Below are 12,184 nucleotides of genomic sequence, written 5' to 3'. Positions count from 1 at the left end.
GGGCAGCGCACGGGAGCCGGGCATACCATGTGGGCAGCGCACGGGAGCCGGGCATACCATGTGGGCAGCGCACGGGAGCCGGGCATACAATGTGGGCAGCGCACAGGAGCCGGGCATACCATGTGGGCAGCACACAGGAGGAGCGCATACCATGTGGGCAGCGCACGGGAGCCGGGCATACCATGTGGGCAGCGCACGGGAGCAGGGCATACCATGTGGGCAGCGCATACCATGTGGGCAGCGCACGGGAGCAGGGCATACCATGTGGGCAGCGCATACCATGTGGGCAGCGCACGGGAGCAGGGCATACCATGTGGGCAGCGCACGGGAGCAGCGCATACCATGTGGGCAGCACACGGGAGCAGGGCATACCATGTGGGCAGCGCACGGGAGCAGCGCATACCATGTGGGCAGCGCACGGGAGCCGGGCATACCATGTGGGCAGCACACGGGAGCAGCGCATACCATGTGGGCAGCACACAGGTGCCCGCTCCGCCGTCACCCCGAGCACACACGCCCCCTCTCTGCGGCCGTGTAACACGAGCTCTCTCGGTCTCTGCCTTCGTCACCAGGCGCTCGGCGTGATAAGAAGCCAATCAGCGAGCCAGAAAACGCCGCGGCTTAGCCAATCAGCTCGTCCTTCATCCAGAAGCGGCCGGTGATCAGCCAATCAGCAGTGTGCGAGCCGGCAGCAGCAGGCGACGCGCTGTTATGTAGGGAGATCTCCTATTTGTGTCTCCCTGCGCTGCCCCGGAGCCGGCTATACCCGGTGGACCCTCCCGCCGCCCCGGCATGGAAACCTTCTGCAGCTATGACGGCAACGAGCGCTTCTGGGTAAGAGGCTGACGGCTTAGCTCCGATGGGAGCCCCTGCTCCGCCCGGCCCCTGGTGGCACCAGCCCTCTCCCCGGTGCTGGGTGGAACGTACTTTCAATTTCCAGCTGTTTCCGTATGTGGGGTCAGTGAGGCGGCCGGCCCCGGTGGGCTCCACAACTCCATGCCGGGGAGTCGGGACCATCAGGGCTGCCTAGTGGGCGCTGTATGTACTGTATGTAGTGTGACAGGCTGGCGGCAGTGCACACTGTGCGTCTTTGTGTGTGTCATTGTCCTTGTATCTGCTTATGCCCTTCTTGTCAGTACAGGATAGTAATGGCATCACCCGGACATGTGTAGAGCCCATGGTACTGCTGCCAGTTGGCGTGGGACTGGTCCTGAGGGTCATACCCCCACCTGGCAGGATAGAGAAGTGCTGAACATGGGGGCAAATGTCAGGCCCCGGGGGTGATGCTGTTATACCCGCTGTACCCATCCCAGGGTCATGTACTGTAATAGACAATGCCCAGATTTATCAGTGTGTAAACTGTCCATAGTCACCGAGCACAGCTGTGGTGCAGTGGTCGGACAGTTTCCTGTGTACCGGAATTGCAGCGGATTTTACGTATTTTACGAGTAAAGTATTCACCGGTCAGCAGCGAAACGAAAAATCTGCGGCGAGTATGTAAACCCATTCATACTGACAGTAACGGGAATCGCAGTACCACTCGCAGCCTGAAATCTGCTGCGTTCCCAGTACGTGTGGAACTGGCCGTAAGAAATAAGTGGAGAGCGGGACATGATGATCATTTATAGCGCGATTTGTAATGCTACAGCGCCACCTATCAAAGAAAAAACAAAAGCAGTGTCCAGAGAGCGGGGCGGGAGCTGTCAGTGTCACAGACACACCTGTGGGACACTGTCAGCCCGGGATAGTGTTTCTTAGCACACCGGATCACAGAGCAGTGGTGAAGGTACGTGTGCACTGGGGGCGTTATCAGTAACCGGTCACTCACACAGAATTCCATCCGTACATGGCGATGTTCTGTAAACTGGAGCGGGGAGCTCTCAGCATCATTATTAATTATGATTTCGGGAGTTCCTAAACAGTTTAAGGATGACTTCACACACGCCTGATCTGCAGCAGATTTTACGCTTAGAATTCGCATCAAATTCCGCTGCCCATTCATCCAAATGGGAATACGTACTCTCAGCGGGATTGACATCCCTCTGTGTGTATGTAAGTTATCCCCCCCCGCCGGCCGGAGCATACATCACCTCCTCCCCGCTCCAGCTTGCTTCGGGGTTCCCGGTGTCTGCTGTTCCCGCTCAGCCAATCTGCCCCACCACAGCCACTGATGAGCGGGACGTCCTGCCAAGAACCCCTGAAGCAAGCCGGAGCGGGGAGGAGGTGATGTATGCTCCAGCTGTCAGGGGGTTAACTTACATACACACAGAGGGATGTCATTCCTGCTGTAAGTATGTATTCTCATTGGGATGAACGGGCAGCGGATTTTGATGCGAATTTGCAGTGTGAAATCTGCTGCGGATCCGGTGTGTGTGAAGGCACCCTAAAGGTGTTTTCAAACATGTTGCAGCTGATATCACGCTGTTAGTTCTGCAGCAAAATCCACTGCCATCCTGTGTCCTGTCATTTTCTATGGCTTTACATGGCTGCAGCAGATTTTTCATTCCACTGCGAGTATGTAAAGCCCCTTCCCACCTAACCCAGCGCTGCCGGGATAATGCATCACCTGCCCTCGGTCCCTCATGCTTCACAGGCTCCCTGAAATCCCACTCCGTCAGTGACTGCTGCAGGACAGAACCCTGATTGGCTGGGTGGGATGTCAGGGAGCCAGGAGATGGAGAAGAAGGCGGGAGTGCGGCCAGGTAATGTATTGGTCCGGCAGCTCTTGGTTAGGTGGGAACAGGGGCTTAACATACTCTCAGTGGAATGAAAAATCCACTGCAGCCATGTAAAGCCATAGAAAATGACAGTACACAGTATCGCAGCGTGAAATCCACTGCGATATTTTATGTGTGAAGGCACCCTAAAAGTTCACCCTAGTGTACTAACACAGCCGCGTGTCTGTGTCAGTACACCAGCGCAAACTTTAAAACTGTTTAGGAGCTTCCGACATTGTAATGATGCAGGGAGCTCCCAGTCCGCAGAAAACAGTCCATGTACAGATGGAAATGACGTGTGAATGACCCCTAACAGGAAACTGGCAGCACACTTATGTGCCTATCCGTGCTGTCAGTTTCCCTTAAAAAAATAATTGCCGGAGTACCTTTTTTTTAAGTATTCTGTATTCATTATGGCCACAGATCCCGATGTGACCCAGCTGATGGCACGATCGATTCCTATGATGTTGTTAGACGTTTGATCAGACCGAGACTTGCCTTCCTCTATAGCTTGTATACTACTTGGATTTCGAGAACATCCTGTCTCATTGTGCTGGTCCTGTTTGTCCTTCTAGAAACCTATGAATAAGTTAACTGGGTAATACCTCTCCCCTTTGTAAAAGCCTGACACTGACAGCACAGACTGACCATGGATATATAGTAACCACATATTCCTCACTGTACAATGAATGGGAACGCCCAGTTGTCAGTTTATTCTTGCATTTCCCTGTTTGAAGAGTCTCTACCTTCTAGAAAGCATTTTCAATAGCCAAAGAAACCTTACACTTAATACTGCGGCATTCAGATGGGTACAGCTGTTACTGGGCAGCCCCATTGCAGACGTCTTATTCTGATGGATTGTGTGATAAGATTGGAAGGGGGTCCGGCTGCATTTCTTGTTGCTGCTTAGAGTATTCTTTTACATTTGTGTTTGCTCAGGTAGACCTGTTGCTCCATATACTTGTACTTGCAGCCCATTCATGGCTCCTCCATAGTCCTGGCCTGCTCGTATTGGTAGGAATTACTCTTGTATACTGTGCAGCATTGCTCTGTCCTGTGAATGACTTTCCTGTTTGGAAAATGTTGCCTAATGTTTTGGCTGTGCTGCACGGTCCCGGGTCATGCACTTGCTGTACACAGGTCTCTATATCCTTGGCTGTTAGTTGGACACAAACCACTTTCTTTCATGACTCGGCACAGTGAATTATAAGGAAATGTCCGTGTAGTGTTGTGCACTAAACAGCCCCTCACTGCTGTACAATAATCTGTAGGAAATCCATATCCTAGCGAAGTTTTCACAAAAAGTGGTGTACTCTTACCCCTGAGGACTGCTTCATGGTGATCCTGGTACTGCAGCAGCATGAGATTGTATGCTCAGGGGATGGGATTATTATCAATATAGTTTCCGTCAACAATTCTAGAGTACAATTTATATTGGGGACATTATAAAGGAGTACCCATTCAAAACTGCAGGCCGGGGCACATTTCCATTAGAGGTGGTTGTTACTGATGCTACCAATAGTACTTTGTTTTTACAGTGTCTGTGCTATACACTGGTACAGAGTTTTAAAGCAGGGATGGGGAACCTTTTGGCCCTCCAGCCGTTGCAAAACTACAATTCCCATCATGCCTGGACAACCAAAGAATGGTGAGAATTGTAGTTTTGCAACAGCTGGAGGGCCGAAGGTTCCCCATCCCTGCTTTAGGGTGGGTTCACACGTACCGACTCGCAGTGGAAATCTCGCTGTGAGATCCGCTACGAGTTAAGGTCCTGGCAGGCCCCTGGGACCTCAGATTGCTGCGAGTATGTTATACAGCCGCCCCCTTAACCCCTTCGGCTCCTGCTCGGCTTCCACACAGTCTGTGTATACATTACCTCTCTCCTTGCTGCACGGGGTCCCAGCATTCTGCTCTCCCGCCCAGCCAATCAGTGGCTGCGGCTGGGCAACACACTGATTGGCTGGGCGGCAGAGCAGGATGCCAGGACCCCGTGCAGCAAGGAGAGAGGTAATGTATACACAGACTGTGCGGGAGCCGAAGGGGTGGCTGCATTACATACTCGCAGCAGTCTTTAAGTCCAACGCCTCTCTGCTCCACGTTCCGCTCACTTCCCCTGCTACACTCCGCCTGTACGCTCCTCGTCCGCCTCGCCGCCGTATGCATGCTGGGAGATGTGCTGTTCCCCGTTTGCCCCACCCTGCGACATGCCTCCTGCTCCTCACCCGCCAAACATAAAGCCGGGCGACTCCTCGATCATTCATTCCATCATTTCCCTGAAAGGGGTCAGGCATTTGATCAAATCCCTAGGGAAATGAGGGAACGGCACGGTCATTCCGTCATCTCCCAGGATTTGATCAAATCCCTGAATTCTATAATTTCATTGCAACATATACAGTATAGCTGTAATGCAGAGGTATAGAAATATAGTTTGTGTGTGTATATTAGGGTCTGTAGGGCTCAGATGGGCCTGTGTTGCCAATGGAAGTCTATATGTAAATTAAAAAAAAATTACTTTTTTTTTTTTTTCCAAATTACAAAGTAATATGACTTGAACCAATGTATTTACAATTATTTTTCAGTCTCCGGAGTACCCCTTTAAGAATCTCATTTGCAATTTGTGCCATAAATACAATAACCAAAGGGAACTGGCGTCAGTGTTATCTTTTGTGACAGGAAACTCTAATTTCCTTGCCCTTTCTCTTGTGTTCCTCCAATCACAATAAATCGTATTTTACTAGCAGTGTCAGTGACAATCTAAAAATCCTGTACACCAGGCGGCCAATCTGCCTAGAAGCTTGTGGCTGGCGCAGTAGTAGCATCGTCTTCTGTCCATGATGGAAAACCCCTCAGATACTGGACAGTATAGACTTATGGAGGGGCCTATAGAATTCTGTTATACAGTCCCTTTATAGTCTGACTATAGAGTAATCCAGGGATAGGGAACCTTGGCTCTCCAGCTGTTGCAAAACTACAACTCCCATTATGCCTGGACAGCTAAAGCTTTGTCCTGATGATGAGGGACCATAGCGCCCAAAGATGCTCTAGAAGTTCAGTAATATTTCTACATTGGTATACAGCACTTGTACATCTATTAAATGCAGAGAGATCATCTCTAGGGATTTTACAAAAGAGGACTCAAGAATATTTGTCATGACTTGTGTGTAGTACAGGATGTTCCTCCATAATCTTACAGAGGACCTGTGGCGTCTCCTGAGATTGAAGTGCTTCTCTCCTTGCTTACAGCAGTGTGGTGAGCATGTATGTGCCCTCAGACACCATTAGTGTGAATTGATGTTATAACCCTGTAAGTGAGAGCACTGGGAGGTGTCCATAATGCTTATGCATCTGATTATAGAGTGCGCTAGACAAGTGGTGGTCCCTGCTGCCAGACCCCCCCACCCACCTCATTGTTATCACATTTCCTTGATTATTGAATCTACTATATGCCTCATAACTAAAGGTTCCTATACACTTTGCACTATTAACTGGTGCAAAGTGCTGTTATATATGCTATTCTCCAACCATACACATGCATGTCCGCCCTGACTCTTCTTTCCTCTAAATGTGGCATGTGGGGAGATTCTGCTTACCATCATACAAATTATATATATCATTGAATTGGGTTTTCTTTTTACACATGGCGTGTTTGCCCACCAGTTCCTATAGTCCAGCATTTTAGCTGCGGCAACCCACAAACCATTGTGACAAAGCGATCCATTGATGGCAGGTATGTAAGGCTGGATAAAAGTATTGGGCATGCAGTACATGGCCCTTGGCTCCCATTGTAAAACAATATAGTAAGCTACATTTTCCCTCAGTAAAAAAGGCTAATTCTTTTCTGGCGTACACTGTGGTGCATAGGGGCCTAGCAGCATGTTTAGCACATACATCAGGAGCTTCATTGGTGCATATATCTTACATGGAGGAAACCAGATGTGAAAGGGATGTCGGCTTCTGAGCATTTGGGGCCAGATTTATAAATCTGTACAAAACACACACTTGTGTAGTCTGCACATAACAACCAATCACTGCTGAGAGTATATTGCACCAGTGCGATAACTTTGGAGCACACAGTAAGCAGATACTACATGCTATGGATGGCAGTGTATGGCTGTGTTATAGCCCTGGCACCTTTCTAGGCCGCACTGTTGACATCTGGTGTGGGTTGTGTCAGATGGCGGAATTCCTGTAGTTGTGGTCTTTGAAAAACATGTGAAGATGAAAGCTGCTCTAGAAAGTGCTGGTTGGGTGGGATGCTGAGCTAGCGCTGTGGTGATGCCTCCGAGCCCGGCTCTATGTGAAGAGCAGCAGCCTCAGTCAGTGCACTTGTTCTGCTCTGTTATCACACAAGCCGCCCGTCTGGGATCTTACCAGTGAAGGATTGTGGTTATATTTAGCAGGATCTATAACTTCCTGGTTAGCGTCTCAGAGCAATGAGGTCTATCAGGTTCCTGCATATGGGGTGCAGGGAGGAGGTGGTAACAGTTGTGTTAGAATGAATCACACATAGTAAGTGATACACTTGTTATGTATACTGATGTTATAGTAATACATAATGAGCTGAATTATGATCTGGAAACTTAAAGGACATCAGGGCAGCTTTGATTTCACTTTAACCTGCTAAAATTTCTGCGTGGACAGGCGTGTTTAAGAGTGTGTGTGTGTGTGTATGTATAATATATATATATATATATATATATATATATATATATATATATATATATATATATATATATATGTGTGTGTGTGTATATATATATACACACACACACACACACACACACACACACACACACACACACACACACACACACACACACACAATAAGATCACACAACCTCGCTCCCCAACGGATCCCGGACGGCCAAACCCACCACACTGTGTGGTGCTCAGTCCGAGAAGTAACAATGTTGCAAATAATCCAAGAGGAAGAGTAGAACGGCACTCACTGATATGAATTAACAATCCGCCTTGTTAATTCATATCGGTGAGTGCCGTCCTACTCTTCCTCTTGGAATATATATATAATATTATATCCAAAAGGCCCTGAGTTTAGCTGGAGTTAGTTTAGTAATAATACTAATTCTGTAGCGCCTCTTTATAGCATTCTGCTGTTCCTCTGTTTTAGGGTGCCTTCACAAATAGCGTATCCGCAGCGGATATTTCGCTGCGAATACTTGCCCATGGCTTTGAATGGGCTGACATGTGAGGTCACTGCTCTCTGCCTGTCAGCGTGCTCGGAGGGGATAATTGACAGGCTGAGAGGCCCGTCACTGGCCTCTTTTCCTGTTGATCTTCCCATGGAGCGCACTGACTGGCAGAGAGCGGTGACTAGACACAGGCTGGGAGGTACCCAGATGACTATCTCCCCTCCTCTGCCTGTCACGTGCCCAGGTTATTAAACCTCTTTCTCGGGTATACAGCTTCTGCTGCAGCAGCGGCTGATACATGCCACGGGCTGCTCAGAAGCTGTATACAGTGCAGCTGTATACATCCCAATTGGGCTGATTTGGTTCCCTTTTAAGGCTATGTTCACATATTTGGGATTTCTTTATGGTGAATCCTGGTTACTGCAGCTTGGCTCCTGTTGAAGTGAATAGAATCTGAGCGATCCCTATGGATTGTGCAGAGTAAGGCCATGTTCACATTCACAAAACGTAAGTTCCGGAACTTACGTAGTGCTGTCTTCTGAGGTAATCCCGGCCAGAGTGTATACACATGGTATACACTCCGGCCAGGATCTCTCGCGGCGCCGTAGAAAACTGACATGTCAGTTTTCTGCGGCCACTATTCATTGAATAGCTGCTGCAAAAAACCCTGTCAGTACACACTATGGAGCAAGCGGCTCCAGCCGCACGCTCCATAGTGTTCAGTGGGGAGTTCTTATGCGGGCACAGATGCGCCCGGATCAGAACTTGGCGGCACTAAAGATCAACTGGCCAGTAGTGCAGTACCAGCCGGGATGATCTTTTCAAAGATCTTCCGTTTCCTGACCCGGAACATAGCCCAATGCTGCAATTACACGGAACGATTATTGTTCGAATTTTCGCAATAACTATCACATTTGAGCGATAATCTGGTTGTTCAAACACAACAAACGATCAAGCGATAAGCAAAAAAACTTTCATTGTAATCTTTCAACATGTTCTAAAAATTTGCAGATCGCTTCGTGTTTACAGTCTTGTCAAAGATTCACCCTATGTGTTAGATGGGCTTAAGCGATCTTAAAAGTTTTTTCGAACATATATATATATATTTTTTTTTGTCTAAATGCTGATGGTTTATTAAAACCAAATTGTTGCTTCAAAATCGTTAAATGAGCGATTGGGCGAATTATGGCTTTGTGTAAACGCAGCATTACTCCCAGAAATGTTGTGTGTCCCTGCTGTGGGATGCTCGGCAGAGGTTTGGCTGCATCTGCTGGAATTTTTGAGAAATCTCCATAATGAGTAGTTTTCTTTAACACTCCTTTCCATAAATGCTCTGAAGCATAGTTGTGTTATTATACTTGCGTATCATAGATCACATCCATTATAACTAGAGAAACGGGCCTGGATGTGACTCATATAATCCACAAGCAGCATGTTCTTACTGCTCTGGACCTTGTTATGTTGTTGGGATGGGATTTTATAATGGGGCTTGAGGCAGCTTGTTGCTATGTATCAGGTCAGGCTATGGCACTATACCAGGGAAATCACTAAACTGAATGGTGCGTTTACACAGGCAGATTTATCTGAAATATTTTGGAAGCCAAAGCCAGGAATGGATTTGAAAAGGGGAGAAAACTGAGTCTTTCCTTTAGGACCCGTTGCCTGTTTATAGTCTGTCCCTGGCTTCGGCTTCAAAAATCTGTCAGATGAATCTGCCTGTGTAAATGCACCGGAAGTGTCTGACGTTAAGTCGTCTTTTTTTTTTTTTTTTCTTGTAAGAAATGTCTGTTCATTTTAAATTCTATTTGCAGCTGGTATAGTGTTTTCTCCAGCAGGCTCCAATGATGGAGATAAATCAGCTGGGGCCTTGTAAAAGCCAGGGAAAGAAGAAGTGTCTGCTGGAAGCAAGGATTTGTGGCTTTTTAAAGAGACTCCGCCATATAAGTTATGCATTCACTATGGCACAGGTGTCAAGCGGTGCCCTCCAGCTGTTGCAAAACTACAATTCCCCTCATGCCTAAAGCTTTTCCTGGCGAGACATGATGGGAACTGTGGCTTTGCAACAGCTAGAAGGCCTTTAGCATGACACCCCTACACTTAGGGGAACATTAGTATAACTATTTTCAGTGTGGCCTGACACTTATGCCCTAATGTAAAGTAGTTTACCAGAAACAACCCCCACCACCACCACCTCTGCCTGCCAGTCACTGACAGTTCTGTACCTAGATAGGGAAAGATCTGTCAGCTCTTGGCAGGTGGGGGTATCTGGGTGCTATCAAGATAACTGGTCCCTCTTTAGGGGCTGGTTCACCAATCACCACAGATAATGGTGACATATGGTTAGGATATACTACAGATGTCTGATCAGCAGTGATGTGTCCACTGTGACCCCTGCCGGTCATTACCGTGAAGCACTGTGCCCCCTTGTCCCTCTGATCACAGGGATACATATCCTAATTTATAGCAGCCTGTGACCGCAAACTCACTGGAAGCTTAAAATTCTTTGCTGCTATTATAGGAAAAAGTTAAATAATTGTGTATTGGGTATTAAATATAGATATAGAACTATTAGAGGTATTAAAGCCACTCTGTACCCACAATTTGACCCCCCCCCCCCCCCCCCCCCCCCTAAACCGCTTGTACCTTCGGATAGCTGCTTTCAATCCACGATCTGTCCTGGGGTCCACTCGGCAGGTGATGCAGTTGTCCAAAAAAACAACTTTTAGGGTACAAACTAACCTGCTAATGGCTCCATATTGCTCATAGGGCACAGCAGAGGTTCATCCTTGGCGCTTTTATCATGCTGTCAGTTGTGAAATCATCGGCCCGATTAGCTGTTAGGAACACTGGGGGAGGACCTACTGCCCCCGAGCGCTATTCCGGCCTACCTATTGATAATGGGGGGGGGGGGGGGCTAAGCCTTCTAATGATTATCAATGGAGTTGGGTGGACCGGAGCAGTGTTTGGGGGGCGCTAGCTCCTAATGGCTTATTGGACAGACTATTTTAGAGAAAATGGCATGGGAACAGCCCGAGGATGAAGGTAGCAGACATACCTTCATCCTCAGCGCTCTGTGCGCACTAGGGATCCATCAGCAGCTTAGATTCATCTAACCTGCTACTAGTTCACCTTTAAACAGGACATTACTAGGGATGCTCCGAACAGAGTTCGGTTCTGGTTCGTACGAACCCGAACTCTCCGTAATGATTCCTGCTGTCTGCCCGCTCCGTGGAGCGGGCGGATCTAATGGGAGGACCGCCTGGAAAACTAGGATACAGCCATAGCCATAGGCTGTATACCAGTTTTCCAGGCGGTCCTCCCGCTGTGTCACCCCGCTCCACGGAGCGGGCAGACAGCGGGAATCTGATGTCGAGCGTTCGGGTTCACCTTGGAGGGTTCAGACCATCCCTAGACATTACCATTTTTCATGCCCCATACATTTGCTATAGTGCTGCTTCCTTATGACAACTCTTCCTGCCCATGCTTTGGTCTACTGCTCCCCTGCCATAAGGACAGTACATAGATTCACATTGCTGTACTCAGCCACCACATCAAGGGTGTATTAAACAGTCATACTATGTTTATTTTTATTGTTTTACATGTCATAAAATGAGCAGCAGAAAGTCTGCAGCTTATGCAGTGTGAACATACGTTTGGTTTATACAAGAGAAGTCTTGTATTCAATAATTACAAGAAAAATCTGAATACACCCTTTAAAACAATTGTTAAGAGACTAATAATAGTAGTTTTTTGGCACCTGTCAGGGGGTAATAGGTAGCTTTTGTGAGCATATCAGTTTATGAAAAAGATGTATTGGAAGCAGGGAAAAAAGTGAAAAGATCATAGTGACCGTGACCAGAAAACCCACGTTTCTCTACCCGCCCTTGTTCTAGACTGGGTGTGAGCATTGTATCTCGGAAGTCAGAAACCACATGTCATAGAGCGGATGGCATTGTGCTGCTCCTGTCTGTGTGCTGGCGGAGCGAAGCTAAAGGGCAGTGCGCTCAGTGCTGGTGTCTTTATATAACTGTGTCCTTAGTTGATGGGGTTGAACTTGAACATGAGTTGACCCGGAGATACGTGACCTGTACTCTGTCAATGATTAAAAGCAGACGTGCTCCCACTACTACTGTTTGGCCTTGGAAGAGTGAGAAATGGCAATCCAGCAGTTTATTACAGGGTCACGCAGATAATAGAGTGCATTATGACTGCTTGTGCCAGTCCTGGTCTATCTGTATTACTGAATAACTAGACATGAGTTGTTGTTTTTTTTTTTTGTTTGTTTTTTTTGAGGCTGTGTTTTCTACCTGGGGGATG

General features: G+C 47.8%; 1 protein-coding gene across 3 annotated transcripts in view; it reads left to right on the top strand.

Annotated features, from left to right (window-relative positions):
* ABCC1 (ATP binding cassette subfamily C member 1 (ABCC1 blood group)) overlaps positions 1-12,184 on the top strand; it is a 118,740-nt gene that overhangs the window by 17,247 nt on the left and 89,309 nt on the right. Inside the window, exon 1 of one of the 3 annotated variants that reach the window (XM_069983686.1) lies at positions 666-834. The exons of the other annotated variants lie outside the window; for them this stretch is intronic. Coding sequence (XP_069839787.1) covers positions 793-834 — 42 coding nt within the window. The 5' untranslated portion in view covers positions 666-792. Of the gene's footprint in view, positions 1-665; positions 835-12,184 lie in introns of those variants that run through there. 3 annotated transcript variants of the gene reach the window in all.

This window comes from Dendropsophus ebraccatus, chromosome 9, assembly GCF_027789765.1.
Source record: "Dendropsophus ebraccatus isolate aDenEbr1 chromosome 9, aDenEbr1.pat, whole genome shotgun sequence".
Taxonomy (NCBI): domain Eukaryota; kingdom Metazoa; phylum Chordata; class Amphibia; order Anura; family Hylidae; genus Dendropsophus; species Dendropsophus ebraccatus.
This window is presented reverse-complemented; position numbering and strand designations above follow the sequence as displayed.